Consider the following 13,900-nt stretch of genomic DNA (forward strand, 5'->3'; position numbering starts at 1 on the left):
TATAAGGTGCCACAGGATTCTTTGTTGCAAATACAATAGTCATGATTGTGATAGAAGTACGGTGTCTATCATACACACGCACACACAGTAGCTATATTAGGGAGTAAGGGGAGCAGACTTTCTGCCTCAGCAACAGTAAAAATAATTTGATCTTGAAAGGACTAAACACTATAGATTTATTTTTATGTTTCAAGTTACATTAATTACCAGGTCAAAATGCTGTGTTTGTTACATCAGAAAGACTCTACTGATGCCAAATTAGTGGAACTCTCATAACTGAGAGTAGAGCTGGGATCCCAGTGTTCAAAAGCATTTTCTGCTCTGCCTTATAGGTAATTATAATGTTGCCTCCCGTATTATCAATAACATGATAATTTGTAAGAGAGAGAAATATAAAGTGCTTTAAAAAAGACTGAATTCATCTGGGGATTTGAAAAACACTTGAAAAGCCGTGGCAGATGCCTCTTGCATTTCATACCAGCCAAAGACAAAAACTGAATGATAAATAAGACCATTAAATCAATGTAATGTAAATAACTTGCAGCCACACACTAAAAGATTTATTTGGTTCGATGTGGTCCACCAGCTGTATTTTCAAGGGATGCTTGCTCTGCAGGGCATCATCATATCTTTCGCTAGCAATCGTCTACTATTCTGTTCTATGATTAGTTAATATTTGTGTCATAGTTACACCCAAAGGCCAGGCTGCTGTGCCAGGCACCTTGTAACACTGCAGTCTGTCCCTGCCCCCAAGTGTTTTCTATGTAAAGGCTAGATGTGTGGCTTTTAGGCACAGTTCTGAGTAAAGGGTGGCGTCTACATTGCACCAGTAGGCTTTGTGACTTGGAGACATGCCTGATTTAGAGCTGTGCCCCATGTTCCTCCTTGCACTCCAGGGGGCAGTAGTTTGCCACCAGACAATACCACCAGGGCAGCCCAGCAGTGCTGGCTAGCTAATACGGGGGAAAGAACCAAGATTTCACCTGCTTCCTGTGCACCTTCTCCATGGGTGGGGAATAAGCAGGCATGCAGCTCGCTCCTATGTGCCCAGGCCCAAGGTCTGAGAGACCATGCAGGAGTGTAAGGGGAGTTCTTACTCCCTTGTTTGGGCACAGAGTCCTCTCTCTATGAAAAGAGCCTGGAAGATACTTCAAAATTCTGAAGACATCCTGACTAACAAGGCAGGGAAGAGACTCAGAAAACTGTAGCTTTCTGAATGTCCTCCCGGAAAAGTGAGGAAGCTGGCAGTCCTGCTCATTCCACTCTCCTCAGGTCACATCTTACACTCACGTACGGTGCACTGTATACAGTGTAAGTAAGCTCTTTGGGGCAGCACCTAGCACAGTAGGATCCTGGTCTATGATTGGGGCTCCTAGATGCTATTGCAGTACAAATAATAAATTTTTATTATTAAAATGTACGGAGATCCCTTTCATAGCTAGGCACAACAGGGTGAGCTGTGGTTAAATCTCTTACTTTGGAATTTGCCTGTTTTTGTCTCTGTGTCAGAACCCAGGGCTATGTGCGGAGATGTCTGCGGAAGAAGGAATCCTACCAGGCTATTTCTCCAGATTCAGGGTTGCAGTGCCCCAGCTGCTGTGACTGCCTTCACCCCTTAACAGCAGCTATACTTGGCCCAGCAGATCTATGTAGTCACAGATCCACCAGCTCGGCTGTTGCTCTGGCTTGCCCTCAAATCACCTCACCACACGGGCCATGGAGCCCCTTTGGAACTGTACTCCATGATTTTCAAGGGTATGAATCCCCTGTGGAGAATCCTTGCATGCTGACCTTCCACCTCAGGGGGCAGAATCATAGAATCTCAGGGTTAGAAGGGACCTCAGGAGGTCATCTAGTCCAACCACCTGCTCAAAGCAGGACCAATCCCCAACTAAATCATCCCAGCCTGACCTTAAAAACCTCTAAGGAAGGAGATTCCACCATCTCCCTAGGTAACCCATTCCAGTGCTTCACCACCCTCCTAGTGAAAACGTTTTTCCTAATATCCAACCTAAACCTCCCCTACTGCAACTTGAGACCATTACTCCTTGTTCTGTCATCGGGTACCACTGAGAACAGTCTAGATCCATCCTCTTTGGAACCCCCTTTCAGGTAGTTGAAAGCAGCTATCAAATTCCTCCCCCCATTCTTCTCTTCTGCAGATTAAATAATCCGAGTTCCCTCAGCCTCTCCTCACAAGGCATGTGCTCCAGCCCCCTAATCATTTGTTTCCCTCCGCTGGACACTTTCCAATTTGTCCACATCCTTCTTGTCATGTGGGGCCCAAAACTGGACACAGTACTCCAGATGAGGCCTCACCAGTGTTTAATTGAGGGGAATGATCACGTCCCTCAATCTGCTGGCAACGCTCCTACTTATACAGCCCAAAATGCCGTTAGTCTTCTTGGCAACAAGGACACACTGTTGACTCGTATCCAGCTTCTCATCCACTGTAACCCCTAGGTCCTTTTCTGCAGAACTGCTGCCTAGCCACTCGGTCCCTAGTCTGTAGCAGTGCATGGGATTCTTCCATCCTAAATGCAGGACTCTGCATTTGTCCTTGTTGAATCACACAGGTTGTGCTGCATTAGGCTTCCCATGGGCCTTTGACAGCAAGTTTCAGTGCTAAAATAATTTCAAAACAAAACATGAGGGTCTGTTCTTGTCTTTCACATGCAAAAACTCCACTGACTTCAATGGGAGTTGTGTATACATAAAAACCCTGGGTGAAATCCTGGCTCCACTGTAGTCAATGGCAAAACTCTCATTGACTTCGGTGGAGCCAGGATTCTGCCTATCACATCTAAGGGTATTTGATTGCAGCAAGAGCAGGGCCAAGGCCAACTTCTGGTTGTTGAAAATGGGAGGGAGTTTTGTTCCTTGCTCATGGATAATCAGAAATTACTAGGCTGAATTCTCCTCTCTTATTGAAATCAATGAGGCTCAACAGCGAGGAAGGATGATCTTGGGATTTGAGGTCTGCTCCTAGCTCTGCAAGTCTTCCTTATGTGACTGTGGGGCAGTCAGTCACACTCCATTCCCATGGGTAAAACAGGGGTAAAAGTACTTTCCTGTCTCACAACTGATGTGAAGATATTTCAGTTAGTGTTTGGGTGGTGCTCAGCAAATAGTCACCGGCACCATAGGAAAGTCCGACAATTAATAAATAAATAATTGAGACCAATGGAGTTACACCAAGGATGAGCTTGGCCAATTGTTTTATACCTTTTTAAAGCTCTGGGAATTTTGGAGATTGCTTTTCATAAGATTTGGAAATGGACTGTGGCATTGGGTGGTGACAGGAGCTGCCAGCTTCACCTATCTTGAAGAATCAGTGGTCTGACTCTCCCCATGTGGTGCTTCTATTTCAGTCACTAGGTTTTGCTGCATGAGTGAAAATTCAATGTTTCTGTCAGAGCTACTGACCTTCACGTGAACTTTATGTGACAGGCCCAGAAATGTTCAGCTGGGAGTGTTTTAAATAGGTACTTTTGTACTGAGCTACTTTAAAAAGTAGGGCGTTTCCGTGGATACAGAATACTAGGTTGCAGGTGTGTTGTGATTAGAATTGGAAACCACTGCACAGGGCCTTTCAATAAATGGATTGACTGTGCATGTACTTCATTTAAATTTTTCCAGTTGCTGACATACTACCTAGCACCACATTTAGATGTGGCTAAGCAGTACAAGGATGGCAGACTCACTGTTGTGACAGACATCAGCATGTCTTGAATTAGCAGTGAGGGGCATAAATGCTTAGCATACTACCTCCTAACATGCATGAAGGGATGTTATTTTCAACAGCACTGAGCCTGCTCTGTCTTACTGTGACTGCAAAACACTGCCTTTGAACAAACACTAAAGTATCTGAATTACAAATATCCATTATGAAAATAGCAGACCAAATTCTGCTGTCAGACTGAAAAAGGCAAAAAAAAATTTTCAACCATACATTGTAACAAAAGACAGTCTCTGGCAAAAATGCACATTTCTTTATGTTTGGAAAATAAAGACCCAAATTTTGCTTTGATTTACATCCTGTTAAACCCACTAGTAGACAAGGTGGTACAGGCTGTAATCTGGGGAAGAGGTTGTTCCCAAACATGGAAAAGAGCATAGGATTCTCTTAAGATTTTTTTCCTTTCAAAACAAAAAGTGTGTGTGGGCATAAATTTGGCACTCATGAATAGTAGCCATGATTAGAGCTATGCATGCTGCGGGCAGGTACTGAGTGATCCTCCAAGCACAGATCTGCCTCACAGCTTGGTCCTGACCTACTCTACCTGATACTTCATCCCTAGGCTCCACTCAAGCATAGATGTTAAATCATACAAATTTGCTGAATCTTCCTAGGGATGCAGGCATGTTCAGAAGGGAGTAAGCTGATCCTGAACAACAATTTTGCATTTACAACCAAAACAGAATTTGAACTCAAGTCTCCTGAGACTAATGCATTAACGTAATGAATATTAACTACTGTGGGGAAGGAACGCAAGCCAAAATAGGAAAACAACAAGTTAAAGAATATTTAGATAAGTCAGATGTATTCAAGCCAGCACAGTCTGATGAAATGCACCCTAGGGAACTTAAGGAACTGGCTGAAGCAATCTCAGAACTGTTTGTTAACGATTCTTTTTTAGAACTCCTGGAGGATGGGTGAGATCCCAGGGGAGTGGAGAAGGGTAAACACCATACCCATCTTTAAAAAAGGACAAAAGAAAACCCCAAGAATTATAGACTAGTCAGCTTAATTTTGATACCTAAAAAGATACTGGAACAAGTTACTAAGCAATCAATTTATAAGCATCTAGAGCAGGGATAGGCAACCTATGGCACAGGTGCCAAAGGCAGCACACAAGCTGATTTTCAGTGGCACTCACACTGCCCGGCTCCTGGCCTCCAGTCCGGGGGGCTCTGCATTTTAATTTAATTTTAAATGAAGCTTCTTAAACATTTTAAAAACCTTATTTACTTTACATACAACAAAAGTTTAGTTATATATTATAGATTTATAGAAAGAGACCGTCTAAAAACATTAAAAATGTATTACTGGCACACAAAACCTTAAATTAGAGTGAATAAATGAAGACTTGGCACACCACTTCTGAAAGGTTGCCAAGCCCTGATCTAGAGGATAATAGGTGCTAATAAATAATAGCCAATGTGGATTTATACAGAACAATTTTTGCCAAACCTAATTTTCTTCAACAGGGTTACTGGCCTACTGGATGGGGGGAACTGTAGACGTGATATATCTTGAGCTCAATAAAGTTTTTGAGACAGTCCCACGTGCCATTCTCCCAAGCAAACTAGGGAAATGTTGTCTAGATTGAATTACTATATAGTGGGTTCAAAACTGGTTGAAAGACCATATTCAAGGAGTAGTTAATTGGGGGGACATATCTAGTGAGGTCCCACAGGGTCTGTTTTGGGTCTGGTATTATTCAATATTTTCATTAATGATGTGGATAATGGAGTAAAAGTATGCTTAGAAAATCTGCCGATGATTTCAAGCTGGGAGGGGTTGTAGGCACTTTGGAGGACAGCATTAGAATTCAAAATGGCCTTGACACATTCAACAAGATGCAATTCAATAAGGACAAGTGCAAAGTATACGCTTAGGAAGAAAACATCAAATGCACAACTACAAAATGGGGAATAACTGGCTAGGCAGTAGTACTGGTGAAAAGGATATGAGGTTGATAGTGGATCACAAAGTGAATATGAATCAATAATGTGATGCAGTTACTAAAAAAAGGCTAATATTCTGGGGTGTATTAAGGCATGAGGGGTAATTGTTCCATTGTACTCGGCACTGGTGATGCCTCAGCTGGCATACTATGTCCAGTTCTGGGTGCCACACTTTAGGAAAGATGTGGACAAGCTGAAGAGATTGCAGAGGAAGGAAACAAAAATGATAAAAAGTTCAAAAACCTGACCTTTGATGAAAGGTTAAAAACCTGATAGTCTTGATAAAAGAAGACTGAGGGGGGAACTGATAATAGTCTTCAAATGTGTTAATAGCTGTTATAAAGATGATTGTCATTAATTATACTCCACGTTTACTGGAGGTAGGACAAGAAATACTGGGCCTAATCTGCAGCAAGGAAGATTTAGGTTAGATTTTAGGAAAAACTTTCTAACTGTAAGGGTAGGTAAGCACTGGAATAGGCTTCCCAGAGAGGTTGTGGAATCCATCATTGGAGGTTTTAAACACAGGTTAAACAAACACCTGCCAGGGACAGTCTGGGTATAGTTGGTCCTGCCTCAGCGCAGGGGACTAAGCTAGATAATCTCTCAAAGGTCTTTTGCAGCACTACATTTTTATGCTTTCTATGATTAAACTATTACACCGCCAAACACTCATTTCCTGATTTTATATCTCACAGACTGCCCTGATCTTTGGCTGTACAATTTAAATATCCCTATACAAGAAAATTTTCATAATAAATCTGACCAAAATGTCAGTTGTTTTAAAGAAAAAAAAGGAAATCACCTATTTGTGTTGTAATGATCTATGAGAGCTGGGTTTGGTTATCAGTCCTGTTCTCTCATTCCTCAAGAGTTACACAGCTATGAAAGAAGGTCATGTAGCCCTTGAGGGGGGAAATGGAGTCCCTTGTGCTGCTTAGGAAAATCCTTTCAGCTATCTGAAGGGGTGACAATAACAGGCTCCCAAAAGAGTCTCATCCAAACCTCCTCAACCAAAAGATGCTGTTCAAAGCAGAGGGCCAAGAGTAAAGTAAAGAGGGTGACGCCCTGAAAAAGTGCCACAAGTTAAATAGTTACTTAATAGTAACTAAAACATGGTATTTATAATTTTATCAAATAATTAAAATAAGTATGACAAAGTATTTTAACAAATGTAATTATACATTGAAATACTTATAAATCCATTATAGGGCATTTTTGATATTCAAATCATTTCACAAACCTAATAATCCTCATAAAGCCCTGTAACCTACAAAAGTTGGTATTAATATTCCAGTTTGAAATACAGAGAAACTGGGGCAAGAAAGACACAGAAGGAGTTGATGTTAGAGATGGGACCAGGTCCCAGGAATTGGTGACACCCAGTTGTATGCTTAGGCTGCTAGGCAATATTCACATTATTCTTCATCTCCAATTGCTATCAGATGGCTCAACTAATATGGCTTCTACAGGAAAGGTTAAATTGCTGAGCAAGGTAAAGTATCAAATAATTACTGTCAAGTTGGCAGTTTTTGAATAGCTGGTGTACAAATAAGGAAAAAATTAAAATTCCTGTATGACAATAAAAGATGATCAACTTCTCACCATTTTCTGCCAGAGGAGCCAAAACTTCAAAAATCATCTCTTTTTTGTCATGTTCTATTTGTTTCTTGAAAAGTTTTACAATCTCTTCAGCAATGTTTGTGTAGGCAAACTGCTCTTTGCTTGATTCTGTCAAATAAAAAGGGGAAATTGATTTGGTTTGTTTACACTCAGTTTTCTTTCCTCTTTATTACCAGGTTTATTCAGCACAATGATTAATTGGCCTAACTGCTATTCACAGACAACAATACACTTCAATACTTACACTTGTCACTAAACGAAAAGAAAAATGTCTAAGACTTTAAGATAAATGTACTGACCTGAATTATTAATTATGTTCAAGGCTATTAAAACTTTGCACCAGCAGAATATAAAGGTATCCAAAGCAACAGTAAAATTACAAAGATATAAATTAAGACTTTGCCTTCAGACCAAAAAGAAAAATTATACATCATGTACTGAATTTTCTATTGCCGAGATAAACGGTCATATGGAGATCATTAATATTTACATGGTTGCACGCTGGTAGCATTTACTTTGGAACACTACACAGCTGAAGCCACAAGGGCCAGATTCTCTCCTGTGCTGTGGCTGCTTATGCCACACCCCCAGCTACTGTAATGGCCACCTGAGGCTATTGGCAGGTGGGATAATTTACAGCAGCTTTCAGGCTGCTCTAATTAGCACACTATTGTCCTAGGATTTGGGAAGTGCTCTCTGACCAACACTGTGCTGTGCACACTCAGCTGCAGATCTGGGCCTCAACATGCAGATTATATTCTTTTTTCACTTAAAATGCCTGGGTACAGAATGGCTTCTTCAATGGATTTTGATCTTGGTATTTTAAAAGGGACAGGCCAGATTTTGACCTTAATTACTCCAGTGTAAATCTGGAATAACTCAATTGAAGCCAATGACATTATTCTGGATTTATATCCATTTAATTGTGATCAGAACCTGACTCCACAATCTAAAATCTGTTAGTTCTGTTCATTGAGCTGTATCTTCATATCTCTAAAGAGTGGCATAAATAGAATCTCTTGAGGCCATTCATGTTCCACTGAAATCAGTGAGAGTTTTGCTCTTCAATGGAAGCATGATCAGGACCCTAGAGCAGAAATATTTAAGTGAAGAGCTGCAGGATTGTGTGATCCTACCAAAACAAGCTAAACTCTAGATCCCAAAATCTCCTGTACTGGAATGGCAACTTCTGCCCCCAAACATCTTGTGAGGCTTCCAATGGGGTCACATCTGAGGATAGTTTTTAGAAATCCCAACACTGAAGCAGCAAAATAGTACTGTCTGGGCTGAGGCTATATCTCACATATGATTGCAAAAATATAAATAAATAAGATGTATTCACTTGCCACCCTGGTTTTTAACCCCTTAACTTCATTAATTATAACTTAGCATGACTTGTCATTTAAATATCTTTCCCTAATTCTTTAATCAGGCGTCTTCATTTTTAAAACTATCCTAGAGACTGACTACTGTATAGCTTTTGTATCTGAGCTGAGTAAAATACTCTCTGTAAGAACAGAAGGTGTTTCCTGATAGCCATATTTGGGTTCTGCCAGGAAATGTGCCCCAATTGAAAATGCTTCCACTTGGACTATTGTCTCAAGCAGCTTTCTTCCAGTCCATTGCTGTGCAGCTGCAGCTATGTAAGAAACCATATGGCTCACTGACTTCAGTGGGCTTTGGATCAGGTCCATGTTACAGTATTGTAGCAATTCCTCTCAATAGCATTTTCCATTTGTCCACAGAAAAGGGAGCTACTTCCCAGCTCCTGACACTGTCTCTTTCTCCCTTTGCTCATGTTGAGAAATTTTAAGAGGAAAAACATTTTAGGGCTTATAGCTTCACAGTTACTCATTTACACCCCCAAGTGTAGACCAGGCCTTAGAGTAGGGCAAGTTTAATGCCTCTCATTCCATGAGGCAATGAGTGAGCTGCCTATTTCTGAGGCAGCCTAACTTAATTGAGTTCAGTGACCCACTGTACCACTCCCACCACCCCACTTACACCTACAAGTAAATTGGTAACACCTATTTTTACCCAATCCCCACCCTTCTTACTAGGCTTGTGCTCTACTTTAACACAGCAGGATGGGAGTTTTACATAATGCTAACCAAGGGAGTTAATTGCATTATGGAGAGTCTCCTTTAAGAGGTAAGGACCAAAGAATAAGATCCTATGGTTACAAAACAAAATTGAAGTATTAAAGTTATAATAAGACTTTCTAGTGCAATTCTGATATGGGATTAAATTATTAAAAGTTAATTTTTTGCCAAACTGAGGGTATGTCTACACTGCGATAGAAAACCCATGGCACTGAGTCCCAGAGCCTGGGCCAGCTGACTCTGGCTTGCATGGCTTGGGCTGCAGGGCTAAAAATTGCAGCGTAGACATTCAGGCTTGGGCTGGAACCCGGGCCCTGAGATGCTCACCCACCTCACAGGTTCCAACACAAGCCTGAACGTCTATGGCTGTATTGTGGGATCTTTTATTGCAGTGTATACGTACCTATAAATACCCGAAGATTGTACTCAACATATTAATTGTGCAGGTACAGCAAGAGCAGGACTCAGGCAAGTTTCCTTTACATGGTTCTGCCACGGGGTCTTAACCCTCATCTGAACAAATCTAGACCACCTTTGAGGATGGGAGAATAGTTCAGTCTCTGTTCATTCAGCCCTGGGGATATCAGTGGAGATATTAGCAAAGATTAATAATAATTAATGCTATTATTTATTTTTCTGTAGTGTGACAGTACTGAACATCCTCAGGAAAAATTGGGACCCATGTGTGCATGTAACATGCACTCATATAAAGACAAGATCCCTGCCAGAAGAATTTACAATTTAGTATTTGCCATTAGTGTCAATTATGATAGCTGTTTTGTTGTTATACGGAAACTTGTCCACCAGGAGCAGTTCTGAAACTAATACACTGGGCTTGATGCAGGAATTACTGGGTGAAATATTATGGCCTGTGTTATATACATGGTTAGATTAGATGATCATAATGGTCCCTCTTGTGTTCAACCCTATGAATCTATGAGCTATCTAATAATTTCAGGCCACCAAATGGCTATCAGATGCTAGCAACTTCCAATTACTTTGCCCTGGTCTGGAAATAAAGAGCCCCATATAATTTATTGGTAATATCTCAAACCATCCAGCCTTTTCAGCATTGCAATTTTATAACTGTTTCTTGGAATACCGCTATATCCTTTAGCAAAAACAAATCACAGGGCTACATGTGCAGGTGATTTGTTTGCATCAGGACAGAATTTGGGCCCCAGTTCTTAAAATGCCTGGAACTTGATATTCTACAATATCACCAACAGACAATGAATGAATAATAAAATATAAAGCCAAATGCTGTGTTGGTTTACACTCCATGCAATCCTATTGAAAGCAGTGGTATTGTACAGGTGAATCAGAGCAGAATTTGGGCCACAGAGCTGACCAAAATGTGATCTGATCAAATTTTACATGCTTTTTCTAAAATGCAGTTGTGATTTCATCTGCCAAGCTTACATCAACTCATTCTTATCATCTGTAATTATTTATAAATGCAAGTATGTAGCCTAGAATGTTTTAATAGTATATCTTCTTAATGGTGAGAGACAAGTTTATTAATGGAGTCTGTCCCCATTCCCATTTGGTGAATGTTTTCTTGAGCCAAATTCATGCCTCATTTAACTTTAAGTGGAATTAAACAGGGTCTGAATTTGGCCCTTTGCCACAGGTTCACCATTAGGTAACAATATTCAAGGAGAGAAACCTAAATAATTTAAAATACACATAGTTACATTAAATACATTTAACATAAAATGTTAGTTGTATTAAGTACCCAGATAAATTTAAAAAGGCAGACAACCAGCTATAAATTCTAAAGAGACAATAAGCAGTGCTCCCAGGCTTTTTATTTTGCATACATTTAGAGGACTGAAAAATTCAGTTAAAATTAATTTGGTTTAATCTTAAAAAAACAAAAAATCTTTGTTAAACAATTTGACAGTAGTTTGGGGTTATGATCCTGGACTTACCAAGTTCTGCTAAATTGCCAAATGCAACAAGGCACATTTCAGTCAGAGCTGCATTTTGGCAATGAATGCCCAACAATTTCACTAACGTAGGGATAACGCCCATATTGATAAGCTGAGATTGCAGGGTATCTATACAAAAAGAAAATACAATGACAAGTTAGCATTTCTGTTTGCAGTACTGATCTCCTTTGAAACGCAAACACATTTTGCACATTAATGCTGGAAAAATCATTAAAATATCACTCACACGCAACTTCTAAGCTTAGAAAAATTTAAATACCTATCCCATCTACTCTTCTGTTTTAGGGCTGATCCAGCCATGGGATATCGATCCAAAACCTTCTTTATCTAGGGGTACACTCCCCAAAATTCCCTCTTGATTTGGCCAGAGGGTATTGCCCTACATGTCCAATTATTGAAAGTTTTGTATGCATCTCCCATGGCAGGAATGGGATCATAATAATTTAGTTGAATAAACAAAATAATATGAGTTAACGCAATTCAACTCACAGTTCAGGAGACTCTAAATACATACTAGGCTTGATTTTGAGTATATCAGAAGTTTATTCCACTGAAGTCAACAGAGTTACATAGGTGTAAAATTGGTTTATCTGAAATCAGAATCAGGCCAATGTTTCTAAATAGCACTTTCTCTTAAAATGTGTGTGTGGGAAGGGAGGGAGGAGGAGGAGAATGAATATACATAGGCATTGAAATATACATGAAAAGCTATATAAATACATGAAGTCACAATGTAGACTACGAGGAGCTTGAGAAAAAAGAAAGTTTAATAAAGACAAAAACATGGAAGTTGGAGAAAAGTCCTTTAAAGCCATTGCAATAAAATCCCTTTCCGAGAATGGAAGTTTACAGTATTTACAGGTAAGGAAGTTATTACTCCTAGATGTCTGCAAACAGAAAGATGCTTTATGATAGTTAGGAAGAAACATGACTTTTTTTATTAAAAAACTGATTATTTATAACATTTTTTCTGTTAAATGTTTTATCACACAGCAAAGAAGAGAAAAACATTTGTTTCACAGTTGAATAGAATGAAGTAAACATGGACATACCATATGCTAGTTGGCAATTTCCCTGAATCTTTTGATTTCTAAGACATTTAGTTAATTTTAACTATAATGGACTCTTTTAAAGGGTTTGATCCAAAGCCCACTAAAATCAATTAGGTTTCTCTTTAATTAGGACCTCATCTTGCACAACTGAAATCAGTTGGAGATTTTATTTCTCAGAGAGCAGACTGAAGACCATAAAGAATTGCATAGATTTTACAAACAGCTCAAAAATATTAGTCAAATTTTGAGTCTATCAGATGTGGTGCTTTCCCACACATTCTGAGTTAGAATTTGAAACTCGGCACAATCTTGAAAAGAAAAGCTATTTATAATTCTCACATAACAAAAGTTATGAATTAATTTCCTGAAATGTGTTCATAGTTTCTCTCTTCAGTATAAAATATTAGTTTGTTAATGATAATAATCAATAATCATGTGCAAAAAATAAGCAGATGGCAACTTCAACTGTTACAGATTAATGAAGGTGATCAGGAATCATTATAATTGTGGCTCAGAATCTTAAATCAAATAAAATTGTGTTACTTACCAGTAACTGAATTTCTTTTATTGGGTTATCTTTTCCAAAGAGTCGGGTTTCTCTTTAGGCATATATGAGAGCATCACCTCAGACATTATAGAGCTGTTGAAGTTGTCAAATTTCAGGTAAGTACACATATGCACTAGCGCATGCATTGAATGTCATTTTACCTCCAGACTATGAGTGTGTCACTATCACACCCTCCTTCAGTTCCACTGCAAGCTGACTGTAGTTCTCAATAGAAAGGCTGAGGACTAATTTATTCTTATGGAAGACTAAGCCATAAATCTTTCAGCAGTTCTCGCAGCTGACTGACATTATAGGCAGTTGGGATGACCAGTAAGGAAACAAAATAACAGGCGCATGGGACCAGAAGACACTACTTACTGCATGGACTGAAAAATTAGGCCTTGTATCTGATTCAGTACCAAATTCCACTCCTGTGGAGTAGGAGGATGGCTCAACTAAAAACAATTATGTCCTTATAATTTATATGGCCCTAAACTGTCAGTAGGGAGGAAATTCAAGCATAGATGTTGTTCTCCTGAGCTGGAATTTGTGCGCAGAGGGTGAACTGTTTTCTCCTTTGCCACAGAGCAATATAGGACTAGCTTGTGAACTTCAGAGCATCTCCCTTGCCTTGCTTGTAATTAAGGCTGGCCCTGCTGTAGAATCTCTAACTTTCTGAGATGCCAATTATTTCTGTTACTGTTAAGAATATGAAGTTGTCCCTGCTGGCACTAGCAGGCCAGGCTCTAATGTGCCTAAATTTAGGGAAATGCTTTTTCTTGAAGAATTTGAGAGTGGGATCCCTGAAGAAAATGAAATTAAAGGCGAGTTGTTGATGCTCATGTCCAGGGGATACCCTTGAGAAGAAGATTCTCTTAACTGAATTTAGCCTCTAGGTGATGCTCTGGGATGATGAGGGAGAGGTACACT

At 39.7% G+C, this 13,900-nt stretch overlaps 1 protein-coding gene across 6 annotated transcripts in view; it reads right to left on the reverse strand.

Moving 5' to 3' along the window:
* The window catches only part of RAP1GDS1 (Rap1 GTPase-GDP dissociation stimulator 1), a 178,118-nt gene that overhangs the window by 15,333 nt on the left and 148,885 nt on the right, over nucleotides 1–13,900 (reverse strand). For all 6 annotated transcript variants that reach the window (XM_039540359.1, XM_039540360.1, XM_039540357.1 and 3 more), the window contains 2 exons: nucleotides 11,351–11,479; nucleotides 7,297–7,422 (listed from right to left, as the gene is read on the reverse strand). In XM_039540359.1, coding sequence (XP_039396293.1) covers nucleotides 7,297–7,422; nucleotides 11,351–11,479 — 255 coding nt within the window. The remainder of the gene's footprint in view (nucleotides 1–7,296; nucleotides 7,423–11,350; nucleotides 11,480–13,900) is intronic.

Source organism: Mauremys reevesii, linkage group 5 (genome assembly GCF_016161935.1).
Source record: "Mauremys reevesii isolate NIE-2019 linkage group 5, ASM1616193v1, whole genome shotgun sequence".
In the NCBI taxonomy this organism is placed as follows: domain Eukaryota; kingdom Metazoa; phylum Chordata; order Testudines; family Geoemydidae; genus Mauremys; species Mauremys reevesii.